Here is a 15,556-nt window from a genome sequence, read left to right on the forward strand (position 1 = left end):
GCTGGATATTGAATATTGTCTCAAAGGAGAGAGCAGCTGAATTGTGGGAGAGGCTGCTTATTTCTGTAACAAGTTACACTGTGTGTTCCTCAGTGCCCTTCCACGGGACAGCAAAAACACATGCACCACCTGCACCATGCCTGTGTCAGCTCCTCATTTGAACTTTGGATCCTATTGCTTTAAATTTATGTATTTACACAGACATTGTGGTTGACGGAAAGGCTGCAGTCAGGAAAATCTCAGCCTGTCTCTGGATGCAGGTAATGCACAGAAATGTAATTGTATTTTTATTTTAATTTAATAATTTCAAATTATTTTCATTTAAGAGGGTAATTTAATTTTTTTATTTACCACGTTTGTTCCCAGAAGAGGGACAAAGAAGAATGAAGCAGAGAGGTGGTCTTTGCTGCTCTGCTTCTCTGCAAGTTGGTGGGAGTAGTAGCTAGGGGAGGTGGTGCATTAACAGCTGCTTTCTAAGACCTGTTGGTGGTATTTTACCCACCCCTCTCTGGAGTGCCACCCTCCATCTTTTTGTTGCCTGGAAACTCTTTCAACAAGAGAAAACTAGCTGGGCAAGCGGTTTTTTCCAGCACTATGCTCAGGTTTGGATCTTCCAGTCATCTGATGTGGTACAACAAAAGATGCTGACTGCCCCGGAGTCCACCCGACTTTGTGTTTCTCCCATGCAAGCGAGTCGGGGCTGACTCCTCCCCTTGTTCTGTGTCCTGGGAAGCCAACGGGCAGCCACCTTTTCCCCAGCATGACACAAAGAGTGTCAAAATTTACATTCGGATCGGGAAGTTTCTTCCGGGATGATTTCCTAATTCTTTTAAAGAAATGTATTTTTCCAGCCGGTAGATGGCAGCCGCTCGTTAGCGCGTCCGTGCAAACGAGCTCCTCATCCCTGGGGAAGGTGCTCTCCATCCTGCTCTCCTTCCTGCTCTCTTTCTGCTTTTAATATCTTTCTTCACAAACGACTGTCACTGGGATTTGTGCGTGAGCCTCGTGGAATTTAATAAGTACTTGATTAGAATAAGAATAAAGCCAGGCATAAAATAAAATGCTTTCAAATTGATCTTGCTCGAAAGATGTTGTGCAGAGCTTCTCATGCTGGTGCTGCAGGTAAAGCAGCAGCTAAGAGTTGAATTGTATTAGTATTGAAGGCATTCAATATTCAATTTAGAGATAATTCAAAACAAGTTATATTAAAAATCAGTAATGTGAGATGCAATACGTATAAAATGTCAGTTCTGGGGAAGATGGCAGACAATTCCAGACTAGGGAATAAACAATGTTAATTTTACCTCTGAAGTTGTTAAGGTTTTTTGTTTTTCCTTTTTCCTTCGTGATTAGTGTAGGGGTCACAGGATTTAATATAGTCATGCAAAGAGAACATTAAGCTAGAATCACAGAAAAATTTGGGCTTGAAGGGACCTTAGAGATCATCCAAGTTCCAACCTCCCTGCCATTGGCAGGGATACCTTTCAGTAGACCAGATTGCTCAAAGTCCCATCCAACCTGGCCTTGAACACTTCCAGGAATGGGACATCCACAACTTCTCTGGACAGCCTGTTCCAGTGTCTCACCATCCTCACAGTAAAGAATTTCTTACTTGTATCTAATATAAATCTACTCTATTTCAGTTTAAAGCCATTCCCCTTGTTCTATCACTAAATATAATGAAAAACATCCCTCTCCAGCTTTCTTGCAGGCTGCCCTTGGGTACTGGAAGGTGCTGTAAGCTCTTCTCTTTTCCAGGCTGAACAGCCCAAACACTCTCTGTCTTCATGGAGTGGTGCTCCTGCCCTCTGATCATCTTCATGGCATCCTCTAGGCTTGCTCCAACTGCCCCACATCCTTCCTATGCTGAGGGCCCCAGAGCTGGATGCAGCAGTCCAGGCAGGGTTTCACCCAGAGGCAGAATCCCCTCCATGTTCTGCTGGCCACACTGCTTTTGTTGCAGCCCAGGAAAGCATCAACTTTCTGGGCTCTGAGCACACACTGCCTGCTCATGCTTGTCCACCAGTGCCCCAGGTGCTTTCCCTCAGGGCTGCTCTCAATCCATCCATCCTCCACCCAGCCTGTGTTCACGTTTGGGATTGCTCTGACCCAGGTGTGAGGCCTTGCCCTTGCCTGGTTGTACTTCATGAGCCCACCTCTCAAGGGTAAGTTTTCCAGGTGCACATCAGAAAGGCTTAGGTACTTGTTTTTTCAAAAGTATTATTTTAAAAGTACAAATGCATTGTGTACACCTGAGCATCTAGACTTTATCCCTGTCAGGAAAAAACATCCCCCAGTGACCACTGGTGGTGTAATGACAATGTGGAAACACACACTGCTTTTCTTCAGCTCCAGACATGTTCTCATGCTCTGAGAGAGGTCTTCTGATTTTTTTTTTTTTTTTTTTTTTTTTTTTTTTTTGTGGTACTGGGTGCTTAATTGATGAATTTTCACCAAGAAGAACATAGGGTAATTGAGTCCAAAATAGTGCTTTAGAAAATTATAGGTACTTAAAATTATTTGAACTAACCTCAATTCCTAAACCATAATAATCTTGCAGAGACAAAGATGAGAGTCAGATTATTCTGGCTGCAAAAGCTGCCTCCATTTTTTTGCTACTATCAAGGATAGGAGTAATTGTCTATATTAATAAACTGTATTACTTAACATCTCTCACCACTGCTCTTGAAGACTGCCTTTAACACCTGGGGCAAAATGTATATTAATACAAATTACTTTTGATTAAAACCATTATTATTTTAGCACAAAAAGGAAGGGGGTGGTAGAAAGGAACATTCTCTTTTAAATATTTAAATACTCATTATGCCAAGGTGATACAAATTACTGGCTGACTGACAACTTGCTAATAATAGCTTAAAAATGCAAATAGAGCTATTATCCCAATTGACACTAATTGGAACTCCTTTGGCAGCCTGGGGAGGGCAGGACAGGAAGGTTTGATTGTTTCCTCAGGCTGGAATTGGGCTGGTAAGGAAGTGTGGGGAAGATGTGCTGTGGATAAACAGGTTTCCATCTGCAGACATCAGAATTCATCATGCTGCATTTCAAGAAACTGCTCAGAAGTGCTGCCTTGTGCCTGTGTAACAAATTTGGTGAGGTTTGTGGTGCACTGACACCCACACAGTGCAGGGTTTGGCAGGGCTGAGTTAGCGCTGTGGGAATCCAAGCTGTAAATGCTGAAGTCACCCAAACCAGCTGTGATGTCTTCTGGGTATTGTGGAAATTCACTGTTATAGAATTCACTGAACTATAATTTTTATTTTTTTTTAAATGCAGTCTTTGAATAACTACACCTTATGTATGTATTCTTTCATTAATTATTGTGTATCTTCTCCAAGCAAGGTTTGCTTCCAGAGCATGTTGCTTGAATTTTAATGCTTTGGTACACAGAAACACAATGTGGCTATTGTGGTCTGAGTGTTATAACAGTGAAAATTAAAGCATTTCTATGTGCCATATATCTGTGATTAAGGGTGTTCTATTCCTCAGCTAGATGTTTTCAATGCTAAATATTTCATGAAAATAAAATGCTGAAGATGTGTTAACATGTATTGGTGCTGAGGCACTCCAGCTCTGACTGAGAATATAAGGCATGAATTTATGCAGTTCTCTACGTAGTTAACACAGTTCCACTCTCTCATGCCTTCAGGTGGTGTCTCCATTGTTACATTTGTTTGATTTGATGATCTTAAGGGTCTTTTTCAACCTAGAATCTTCTGTGATATGTTGGTGCAGGTGTATCCTTTAACTCTTTAACAGCTATGCTGCTGAAATAAAAAGATAGGAAATGGTTTAGATAGGAAAAAAATTGAAAAGGCACTTCCCCCCCCCCCCACAAATATTTTCTTAGCATTTAACATTATTCTTTATAATTTGTGAAGTTTCTTTGCACTTCGGTGGCACACTGCAGAAGTGGTTGGTTAGGTACATGGTGTGCATTGCATTTCTAGCTCAGCCACTGTTGTTACTTCTGGACATCTCACCTTGCTGGGCTTCCTCTCTCCAGGCTTCTGGGAGAGCGTGAAGCACCATGACAGATGAAGTGTTTTGTTGTCTAACTGTCTGTTCATGTTTAATTTCTTCCATATGCAGTAAGTGGTAACATTGTTTAATTTGGAGATGCAGGTAGAAAACAAGAGGTAATGCCTTTTGCACATGCTCTGTATACCTCTCCTTAAAAAGGAGTTTCTGAGCTGGTTTATTCTGACAGAAATCAGATGTCTATCAGGAATGGCACAGAGATAATTTTTTATGAATATCATAATGAATTTCACACACCCTGTCCAGCTGACAAATGTTTCAGTCTCTATCAAAAATATTAAAAGAATAATGCACATATAGTCTTTTTTTCTTTTTTTCTTCCCTGAAGGATGTTCAATATTTGTTCACTTTTTTGTTTGTTTTGTTTGTTTGTTACACCAAAAACAAAAATTAAAAAAATCACTACTCTTTCAGTAACAAGTATTTTCTATAAAGGAAAGTGATCTCTTCTGCAGACAACATGAGGACATGTGGCTGTATTCTGACACAGTACTACTCCAGGGAAGGAGCCACTCCGTGCCCTTATCCTGTCACTCAGATGATTGTCAATGCAGTGTGTGACATTATGGCTGAGGGAATTGCTTGGGCTCATCAAAAGAGAATTTGGTCATTCCCAAAGTTTGCACTGGGACTTGCTTGGTCTCTCTTATGATAAAGCAGCCAGCCATAAGCCAGGAGACATAGTTTAAGGGACAAAGTTTGCATTTAAATAATGGCTGTTGCTAGATCTGAAGGAGCTGTTACTGGTGTACTCTGTATGAAATGCATTTTAAAGACTTATTTTAATAATTTTCAAAAAACCTCTTGATGTTTTTCTGCTCTAGCTTATGATGGCTAGGGGCTGGGTTCCTGCAAGATCCGCATGCCCAGACATTTCCAGATCCTTCCTTTTCTTTTGGTTAGGACCATGCTGAAAAATACCAGTCTCCAGGCATGAGCAGAGCAAAGTCTTGTTTGTGGCACCAGAATTGGGCAAGTGCTGCAGACCCTGAGCTCCCCAGGTGAAGTGAGGTATGGGGGGGCAGACCCCCCTCCCAGCTCCCCATTTCATGGCAGGGTTTGTGAGCAATGGCTCTGGCTTTGGCTTGCCAGGTTAAGTTTGGCTGCATCTCCACCATGGACAGCATCCATGCAACAGCAGAGAGATGGAGATGATGGATAGAGCTGCTGGCCCTCTGTGTCACTCTTGGGCAAGACAGGCCCTGTGAGAGAGAGCTTGAGTTCAACATCCCTGTCTGGGTGAAGGGGAGTGTCTGTGTGTAAGGGAGACAGTGCCTACCAGAAGAGCAGCCACATGTCACAATGCAGATGATTGATGTATTTCTGGGGGAAAAAATAAGCAAAAAGGGTGCTAAATGTGTTGGAAGTGGGCTGTGATGTCAAACTGCCTATAGCATCCCCAGTGGGGACAATTATCAGCATTGGGTTTACTCTCTGTGCTGATTTCCTAGAAAGACTTTTATTGCTTTATTTAAAGCTTGCTTGCATTTTGCTGGCAGATGCCTTTGCTGCAGAGTTATTGATTAGCTTACGCAACATGATGGATGTCAGACTGCTGCCACCAAAAAGAGCTCAGTCTGTGTCACAGCTGTGGCTGGCTGTGGTGGAAACAACGAGGGATTTAGTGAAAGCCTCTCCAAAGCCTGCAGTGGAGCTGGAGAGTGGGCTCTGCCCTGCAACCCAAGGCACAAATGGCCTGGGGCTGCAAGCAATGCTGTCCAACACATAAAAGTGTTTAAAAGCTGATGGAGCCCTAAAAGGGAGATTAAAGACCACAGAAATTATTTAAAACTCCCTTTGAGGTACTCAGTAGTCTACAGACCATATTGCTTAAGACTAAAGGCAGATAAAAGACATAATTCCTCTTTGTGTCTCCAGGATCCCAGTATGCCTGTGAGGCCAAATATTGTCGTGGGAAGACGTTGGGAGTGAATTTGTGGCAGGAACAGGCAGCTGGACTGGGTGCCTGCAGAAGTGTGCAATTCATGCACCTCCACATCTGCCCAGGACCTGCTGGGCAGGCACAGCCCTGGTGTGGCATGGCTTGGCTGAGCCATTCCTGCCAGCACTGGAATGTGAGGAGTGTTCTCTTTTCCTGCCAGTGCTGAAATGGGATGAAGGGCTTTTAATGTATTGTTGGTAGAGTCAGTTGGAACATTTCAGGCTATGCCATTTGGTGTGTTTGCTTTATTTCTAGCTTGGAATATATGTCTATACAAACATATAAATCAATGCCAATTTGAAATGTACTGTTCAAAACCCAAATTAGTACAAATCTGAGATTATTTTGCCACTAGAAATTGAAACTAGTTGTTTCAAATACCAGATTGAAACCACTCAACAAACTGACATGTAAAAGAAGAGTATTTTCGTGGCAGAGGCTCAGCCTTTCCTTCCAGAGTGGATAGTGGAAATGCCACTGATATATTGGAAGGAAGGGATGCCACCCAGAAGGACTTTGGCAGGTGTGAGTAGTGAACCTGAGTGAATTTTATGAGGTTCAGCAAGGCCAAGTGAAAGGTCTCGCACCTGGGTCAGGGCAATCCCAAGAATAAATACAGGCTGGGCAGGGAATGGATTGAGAGCAACCCTGAGGAAAAGGACTTGGGGTTCTTTGCAGATGAGCAGCTCAACATGACCTAGCTCACAGCCCAGAAATACAAGCACATCCTGGGCTGCACCAAAAGCAGAGCAGGTTGCAGGGAGAGAGGATGATCTTGTCCTTCTACTCTGCTTTGATGAGACCCCACCTGGAGTGCTGCATCCAGTTCCAGGCTCCCCAGCACAGGAAGAACATGGATTTGTTGGAGCAGCTACAGAGAATGGGGAAGAAGATGATCAGATATTTAAATTGAAAGAAGGTAGTCTTAGATTGGTTTTAAGGAAGGAATTCTTTACAAAGAGGGTAGTGAGACTCAGCAACATGTTGCCCAGAGAAATTGTGGATACCCCATTCCTGGAAGTGTTCAGTGTCAGTTTGGTTGGAGCTCTGAGCAAACTGGTCTAGTGAAAGACCAGTCCATGGCAGGGGGCTGGATTAGATGATCTCTAAAGTTGCCTTCCAACCCAAACCATTCTATGTTTCTCTAGAAAGTTCAGTCCTGTCCATTAAATGGATACTGTTATTTAGTACCTGTGCTGTCTTTCAAACACTTAAAGCCCACGTGCACTTGTGGGCTTTGCAGTGGTTTCTTCTGCAGGGAGGCTTTTGAGATGTGCAGGCTGCCAGGAGCGGGGCTCTTTCATTCCTCTCTGTGTGTCACAATTCAGTACACATGGACTGTGAGCTGTGTGAGCACCAGGGTCCTCCAGGCAAGGGTAACAGCATTTTAAAGTTTTTCTTTTTTTCTACCCTTCACCAAGCATTATTCAAAATGATTTCCACAGTCCTTTTGCTGCACTGCTAGCCCAGCAGTCAGCTTCTCCTCACTGAGCTCAGCAGGAGCTCATGCAGAAGTTTATTGGTCTGAAAATTAGCCCTGGAAAGACAAGGAGCTGCCAGAGTGCCAATAAAACCACAATGTCTCACATCAGTGTGGTCCCTGCCACATGTCACCTCACTTTTCCCAGCACGTAGACCTTGCTAGATCTGGCTTCTACCCAGCTGAAAGTGGGATCTGTTTTAAGCATGGGCAGGCTTAGGTGCTGCTTCTAACCTGGCAGGAGTGAGGTCCAGCACCCACCTGCTCCTCAGAGGGGAAGTTGATGATTTGTTGATGAAGTTACCTGATGATGCCTCAGGTAACCTTGAAAATGGAGGTGTGCGAGTTCATTTCCAAAATGGAAAACAACAAGAAGTGAATTCCTCTGTATTACTTATTTTTAAATTTAGTTTGTATGCACTGACTGCTTTTATTGGTGATTCATCTGCAATGAAAGTGTGCATCATAGCATCAGAGAAGTATAGCTCATAGCAGGGGGAAACAAGATAGAATTTCAGCTGACTTGGCATCTGGTGAGATGGATGTAGCATTTCAGGACTATCCTGGATACATAGCAATCAGATATTTTAATTAAAAAGATAATTACAGTCACATTTTTTTTCTTTTATATAGCATGGATTCATGCTCACAGGTGCTTTTATTGTGAAACTGAGGGATAGAATTTATTAAGAGCTTGGTTTTCAAATAATAAACCTACAATATTGGATTAATTCCACAGCAAATTACTCCCTTTGGAGCTGGGGAATACATCATGCTCTTTCCATTCAGTCAACATGCTTCATGAGTCCCATCAGGCTTGGAAGGGATGGCACCTTGTGTGACCTGGAGAAATCCCAGGAACTCCTATCTCCAGTAGAAAATCCCTCAAGCATTCACCAAACACACATGAGGAGGCTCACAGCCTCCCTGCAAAAAAGAAAATAATTTGATATTTCTTTCCAGTCTCAGACCACTGTTGCTTGGATCCAAATCTCATTCCAGACCAACATGGGAAATAACTCCATCACTATCACCAAAGGAGGTATGTTGCAAAAGCCCCAGAGTAGTTTTTATTTAAAATGTTACTATCATAAAATTCCAGACTATGAAATGAAGACCTTGGATTCCCATTCAAACATTACCCATCCCCCCTTTCAAAATATATTGATACATAATCACAGAACATAAAACATGCTGCAATGATACAAATATATTTTTTGATACAGAAATTACAGTACATTATAAACCATGAAAACAAATTGAGGCACTAGACGGAACATCATTTCTGTTCTGCACTAGCTGTGAAGCTGATAGACTTGATTTCAATGAACCAAAGCATACTTGCTTGTTCAGTAAACATAACTTTACAGGTCATATCAAACAATGTGCTTTGTTGTGAGACATCACCAGGTTGCTGGTCCTTTCAGAACCACAGCACACCTACACAACATGTGTCACTGCCACAATATGAAAAAGAATATTTTTATTGAATGTACAACTCAAAAAAAACCAAACCCCTTCAGTTATTAAATAAATAATTATTTCATACAGTGGTTAGTTTATATTACACTGCATTGGCCATTAGAACAAATGAAGTTTAATAAATAACGCACGGGGATGTCTCATTTACGCCTCCGTTCATAATTCTGTGCTATGCTCCCTTCGGAGGACCCTGCAAAAGATGAAGCAGACTGAAGCACAAGGTACAGCCTTGCATAAACACCAGCAAGCACGAGAAGTGTCAGACCTGCAGCTAGCTGGCACCACCAGACACCAGAGGTGTGTTTGGAACAGAGACCAGGGCTCCTGGCCCGTCCCTGAGCTGCTTTGATTTGGTTTTACCTCCCTGACTACACTGTCCTCCAGAAGGCTGAAGGTCTGAGAAGCATTTTCTACCTCTAGTCTGCTGGGCTGCTTGAAGCATCATTAAGTCAGAGCCCTTTTACCTCCCAGTAATTAATCTAACTGATGGGATCTAAGCATTCGGGTCAATTTGTGGCAGAGGGTTTCTGCACAGACATATCCACCTTCATTCCTGTGCAGTCAGCTCTTCGAAACTCTCCCTGTCCACAAGCCCTGCACACAGGGATAATTTCACTGTATGCTGAGGAGCCAAGCTCCTCAGCTGTACTCCGACTACCATGCTGACAAGCTGCAGGCTAAAACAGTCTTAAGTAACATATTTTATGTTTGGTAGGGTTAGATTTGTCCTTCTTGCTCATTTAAAATGAGATTGAAATCCAAAGAGCCCTTCTTGAGCAAGGCTGTCCCCTAAGCAGGGACTGAGACACCAGCATCCCCTTACCCTGCTTTGGCACCCGAGGCTGTAACTCAGCAACATGCTCACACCCAGAGGGACAGCATCAACTCCTGCCCATTTCCAGGGAGCTCAGGGGCTTTTGCAGAAGAAAACCACAGCATGGGGTAAAGGTCCTGCCCAGTGAGATATCTTCCAAAAGGGAGAAGTGAGAGTAGTCCTAACACTTACTGTTCTGGATCTTGCTTTAATTACACAGTCCTTAGGACCTATCTTCTCTAGTGGAGCAGAAAAAAACTTCTTAGCATTTTCCCCTCAAGGAATCAGGCAGAAAAGCTGTGAATTCTAGTTTTAACTGTCAGACAGGTGTTATATAGCCCAACAGAGTAAAACATCATTATTCCCTTTTGTTAGAAATACCACATAACAGTATCCTAACTATACTAGCAATTTTGAAATTAGAGCAATAAAATCTTCGCATTTTTTAAAAACATTGTATTTTGCATTCTCATATTAATGTAAATGTAATCCCAGTGGAAACCAAACCAAATTTATTACTTACAAGCTATTTACTTTTGTGATAGCACATATATTTACAGGTATTATGCATTTAATAGCTATTGCCACCGCAGAAAATTGTACAAAATTATTCATGATATGTAGCAATTTGCAAAATAATGCAGAGAGCAATATTACTAGTCTTGAAGGGGGTTTAATTGAAAATAAAAGTTACTGACAACCATAATTGCAGAATATAGTTCACAGCATGTATCCACATAATATAAAGGTGTCAGCTAGTAATTTAACTTTTATCATCCATTTAACGAAACAGTGAGAACTATTTCAGAGACATGAAATACATATTAGTTTTTTTATTTTTTTACTTCTTATCCTGGGGAATCATCTGATACTTTGTGGCTCACAGTGAGGGATTTCCTCAGTGTGGCCCTATAGCACGGGGAAGGGAGGTGGAGCTGTGGGGAGTCTCTAGTTTCCCACAGGGGTTCTGCACATGAGGGGAGAGGAGAATTCTGCCCTATGGATGCTATGGGAAAATAAATTCACAGCATTCATTCAGAGTTTAAAATGCTTTAGGTGAAGTCAAAAGCTGGAAGAGACTGTGGATGTTTAACAGCCTGATCTGCGGAATGAAGTGATGTTAATGGCAAAGTTCTGTTCTTCCACCTTCTACTCCAAGTATTAGGAATAAAGATCTCCAGAGAAGATATCCCTTTCCCTGACGAGGTCTGGGTTTAGACCTTGCGATTTCAGCCTCCAAATTTTTCTTGATATGTCAGTAAAATTTAGGGGTTTTTTCTTTTTTTAGCACTTTGGGGACTAGCAGAACATGCAAGGACAGGGCAGTAATGAAGGTGCTCTGGGGAATTCTACCTGAGCTTGCCTACAGCTCAGACCAGCCTGGTCACTTCCAACATTGAAGTGAACTCAGAAAAATCGTGGGTAACAAAGAAAATCCTGATTCTTTTTCAGAGAACCCTGGATCTACACTACATAAAAACTGCTTCTTCCATCCGCTGGGAGAGAACAAAAAGGCAACGGAATGAAGAGGCTGTATATCAGCAAGTATCGGATTTAGTCAAATACATACCAGAATTTAAAGATCTTTTGCCCATAAGTCCAACAAAGGAGTCTGTTTTATGCCCTGAAAAAATATATTTAGGGGTGTTTTAATACATTTTTACTAGGCAGGCTTTTAAAATAACAGATTCTTGTAAGGAAAGAAGACAGGGTCCGAAATTGTTTATTTTACAGACCAGTTGTTCACATCATTCTCAGACAACAGAGAACAAACAGCAGTCTGACTAATCAGACTAAACAGGATAGACCAAGGCACAGGCCAGTTAGTGGACATCTTCTCATTAGTTTAGAACTTTGGCTTTAGGTTTTTGGGTTTCTTTTAAGTATAATGGAAAAACAATGGTCACTAACACTAATAAATATTATTTCTCTCCCAGTACAATTCCTACTGATCTGAGCAAATGCACAAGAAGGCAGTGTCTTGGTATAGCCTGCATCTGTGTGGTGCATCTCTTCTACCTGTTGTTTTATTTCTGTAATGTGGAAGAAAATTCTCTCTCACAGGTCAGGTTGAGCCCTTACTGGAGAGGAAGCCAATGGGACTCTGTGTCTGGACATGTCTGAGCTAGACAGTCTGGCTCTATTTTTGGAATATTTATAAGTTCAGGTATTACCTTCCTGTCCCATTAGTAATCCCCAAGACACTGGAACTGTAAAGGATAAATTACTCCAAGTTTAGGCCTACAGTACATATCTGGTTATAGTAGTAGCTGTAGTTTCAGATAAGGAATGAAAATGAACTGTTCTTCTTTATCTAAACTGGCTTTTGAGACAAACATAGAGGCCTGTCTTTGGAAAGAATTTTGCTTGGTGAATTCATACACAAAGCAAGATACTCAGACCTCACATGTATTAATTCAAATACATGTTGAAATGCATTGAAGCAGTTTCAGAAAAGTATAATTTTTTACTTTAGTCACCAGGTAATTTGGCATGAGCTTTGTATCAGACTCTCTGGTTTTGATCTTCCAATACATAATCCTAGAGAAAGCATCCTGTGGATAATAGAACACTGGGACAGTTGCTGACCTCTGTGGACAGAGGAGGTTTCACAGAATAGAAGATCATTTTTTACTTAATAAAAGTCTTCCAGTTTCTCTTTAGACATCATGAGATAATTTCAGAAAATAAAACTACCACTGTGCAGAGCAAGTTAACACCCCAGTGCTGACATCTCCTGCTTGATGTTAGACAGAATCAGATCAAGGCACACTTCTTAATGGGGCAAGATATGGCTCTTCATATGGCAGCTCATCCTCCGTCAGCCCCTGCTGGGAGGGGGAGTCTGGTTCTCAGACAATGCTGGGAGCACAGATACCTCGTGTGTGAGGACATGGGCGCTCCCATGAAAGCATTCTTGGGGACTTGGGAATTCGTTATTCTAACTGTCCAGATTTTTCCATCTTAATTGCTCCTCTCAGAGTCTGGCAGTGAGCCTGCCTTGCCAATGAGAAAGGCTTACAAAATCCCCCCCTTGGGAAATAAGGGAGAGCTGCAACATCCGCACATTAATATGGATTGAAATCTCAAAGCTTGCAGCAGCTCAGATGAGATATAGGCTCACAGTGGCACTGAAGGGGAGGTTTCAATTCTTCAACAGATCATTTCTCCATCAGTAGTGCTGCCAGTCCCTAGCTGAAACCAGTCACCTTCTAAATAATCCTGTCAAATACACTGCTCTCTGTTTGAATATCTTCTAATGATTACTTAAAATATTTGTATTTTTTTTTACTTACTTTTGTGAGAGATCTGGCCATATCCTGATTGGAAGAGGAAAGGAAAAAGAAGAAAGACAAAAAGAATTGTTAAAAAAGGATTGGCATATACATATGATGCTACTGAAATGCTTTGAAAAATCAAGCACAAAAAGCAACCTACGCATATTCCACCTGAAGAAATTAGGGTGATGGTTTACAACTGCATTTCTCTTTGAAGAGACTAAAAACTTGTTTCAGCTTAATCCACGCAATTTAGATTAGTTTATCACAAATTTCCTAGATGAATTCTTGGTTCAGTAAACACGTAGAAAACGTGACAATAATTGTACACTCAACCAATTTTCACACTTTGGTGATCCAGCGGCATGCATGCTGACCTAATTATCATGCTATCCCTTACTGGGAGTTACGTGCTGAAACAGGTGCACGCTTAAGACTTTAAAGCCCTCTCTTTTCCAATCAATGAGTTTATCTCATATAAAACTTAAAAGAAACAACCCAACAAAAAAGCCTGAACCCAAGGTACCCTCTCGGCAGCCTATGAAGCGGATGTCACGGATTAATCCCGAGCGGTATCCGTGTGAGGTTTGGGCAGGCACAGGGAGAAGAGGCGTGAGCAGCAGCCAGCCCCCCGCCCCGCTCACCGGCATCCCGCTTGCCCATGAGGCCGAAGAACTGCTGGGGCCGGGGTCTCCGGGCCATCCTCTGCAGGAAATGCTCCAGGGGCAGCGGCAGCTCCTCCTGCGGGGCGACAGCGGGCAGAGCTCAGTGCGGACCCCCCGTTCCGTCCCAGTGCCGGGCACGGAGCTCCCGGCTCCGACCCCCTCGCTCCCCCGGCCGCGGGCTCACCTTCGCCTGGTCGCTGTCGGACCAGTCGGACCAGTAGCTGAGGTCGTCGGTGGCTCCCATCTCCTCGCCCAGCGCCTGCGACGAGGCCAGGAGGAGCACGGCGAAAGCCAGCGGGAGCCTCATCGCCGCCTCGGGGTCCTGCGGGGGCAGAGGTTGGACCCCGCACACGCTGGCACAGAGCCCCCGGGCACAGCTGGGGACACGCTCCCTCACACGTACCGAGTTAGCCCGGCACCCCCGGCCCGGGCGCTGCAGAGCCCCCGGACAGACACACAGCCCTCACCCAGCACAGCCCGGGCTGCTGCCCCGCACGGACACACACGGCCAGCGGTGCCCCTTCACTCACACACACACACACACACACAGGGGAAAACAAACACAGCCTCACACGTCTGTGCACACCTGGGATTCACACCTTACCAAATACACACACTCAGCCAGGTGCGTCCCCCTCACACACACATCCAGGCACACGTCCGTCCACTGACAAACTCAGACAAAGAGCTCCGCACCTTAAATGCTCACACCCACGTAGGGCCGCAGCTGTCCACACACACAGACAACAGAGACACGTGTGTCCAGAAGTGCACTCACCCCCTTGCACATCCAGACACGTAAGGACAGGCACAAAAACACACTGGCACATCCCGAGGCGCCCACGAGCAGACACACGAGCACGTACGAGCACCCCCGCGGAGAGGCACACACATACAGACCGGGACAGAGAAGCGCACTGGGCCAGCCCCTCAGAGCCCCCGGCCGAGCGGAGCCCTCGCAGCCAGGCACGGCCGGGCTCCGCAGCGCACGCACCGTCTGCAGCGGCGAGGGCGGGCGGCTCTCCGAGCGCATTGGCCGGCCGCGGGAGCGCTCCCCACTTTATATACCTGCAGAGAGACGGGGAGGGCCGAGGCAGCCTCATTTGCCTAAATGCAATTACCCCCGGTTTTATGGTCCCAGCCCCGTGCCAGCCCCCGCCCCGGCGAGCAGCCCCCGCCCCCCGCTCCGGCGGCGTCTCTCGGCTCTGCCCGGGGCCGTGCAGTGATGTGCAGTGCAGTGAAGTGCTGTGCAGTGATGTGCAGTGCAGTGATGTGCAGTGCAGTGATGTGCAGTGCAGTGATGTGCAGTGCAGTGCTGGGCGGCTCTGTCCCCGCCGCAGCTCCGCTCCCTCGGGGCCGCCCCGCACGGTCCGCGGCGAAGGCGGCGGACGCGGGTGCGGACGCGGGGTGAGGATGGATGCGGGATGCGGGATGCGGGATGCGGGATGCGGATGTAAAGGTGCAGATGCCGCTTTTCGCCTCTGCCACCCCGCCCAGCTCCTCCGGGGCAGGGAGAGCTGCTCTCCGCTGCGAGCGGCACCGCAGGGAGGGAGAGCAGCGGGCAGGGCCCGGGGGCCGGAGGGAAGCAGGAACGGAGCCCCGGCGGCCCGGCAGAGGGGCAGCCTCCCGAGGCCGGGCCGGTTCCTTCCCCCGGGTCCGTCTCCCCCGTGCCGCTGCTCAGGCAGCCCCAGCCCACCGGCACTAAAAGTGAGGGATGCAGGAAGCTGAGGGCCTGGCCGGGTGGGTGCCGCGGGGCTGGCTGCTGTAAAAGGAGAACGCCTGTACTAGAAAGAGTACTGGGCCAGTCTCTCCAGCAGCACATCCCTACCGGCA

General features: G+C 45.1%; 1 protein-coding gene and 1 long non-coding RNA gene across 7 annotated transcripts; both read right to left on the bottom strand.

Annotated features, from left to right (window-relative positions):
* On the bottom strand, nt 1-8,426 carry LOC147655888 (uncharacterized). The gene is made up of 2 exons (XR_015277890.1): nt 6,592-8,426; nt 1-2,081 (listed from the first exon to the last, which is right to left on the bottom strand). It is a non-coding gene; the product is annotated as an uncharacterized LOC147655888 (long non-coding RNA).
* Nucleotides 8,427-8,527: 101 nt separating this feature from the next.
* Nucleotides 8,528-14,828, bottom strand: TAC1 (tachykinin precursor 1). Of its 6 annotated transcripts, none has more exons than XM_086856633.1 (6): nt 14,718-14,828; nt 13,908-14,045; nt 13,703-13,799; nt 13,077-13,100; nt 11,351-11,404; nt 8,528-9,156 (listed from the first exon to the last, which is right to left on the bottom strand). In XM_086856633.1, exons 1-6 carry the CDS (start codon nt 14,754-14,756, stop codon nt 9,107-9,109), a joined length of 402 nt encoding a protein of 133 aa, XP_086712759.1. In that variant the 5' UTR covers nt 14,757-14,828; the 3' UTR covers nt 8,528-9,106. The 6 variants fall into 6 exon arrangements, with proteins under 6 accessions (XP_086712759.1, XP_086712771.1, XP_023776143.1 ...); XM_086856645.1 differs by having other exon boundaries at nt 14,792-14,822; XM_023920375.2 differs by having other exon boundaries at nt 14,624-14,761.
* Nucleotides 14,829-15,556: the final 728 nt, after the last annotated feature.

Source organism: Cyanistes caeruleus, chromosome 1, assembly GCF_971803275.1.
Source record: "Cyanistes caeruleus chromosome 1, bCyaCae1.hap1.1, whole genome shotgun sequence".
NCBI classification, from domain to species: Eukaryota; Metazoa; Chordata; class Aves; order Passeriformes; family Paridae; genus Cyanistes; species Cyanistes caeruleus.

Excerpts from the sequence above, each read along its gene's own strand:
- TAC1 (XM_086856633.1), bottom strand. The coding sequence starts at position 14,756 with ATGCGCTCGGAGAGCCGCCCGCCCTCGCCGCTGCAGACG. Across the intron at positions 13,800-13,907 it reads CCGACAGCGACCAGGCGAAG|GAGGAGCTGCCGCTGCCCCT; the intron begins GTGAGCCCGCGG and ends GTCGCCCCGCAG. Across the intron at positions 11,405-13,076 it reads TGGCCAGATCTCTCACAAAA|GGCATAAAACAGACTCCTTT; the intron begins GTAAGTAAAAAA and ends ATATTTTTTCAG.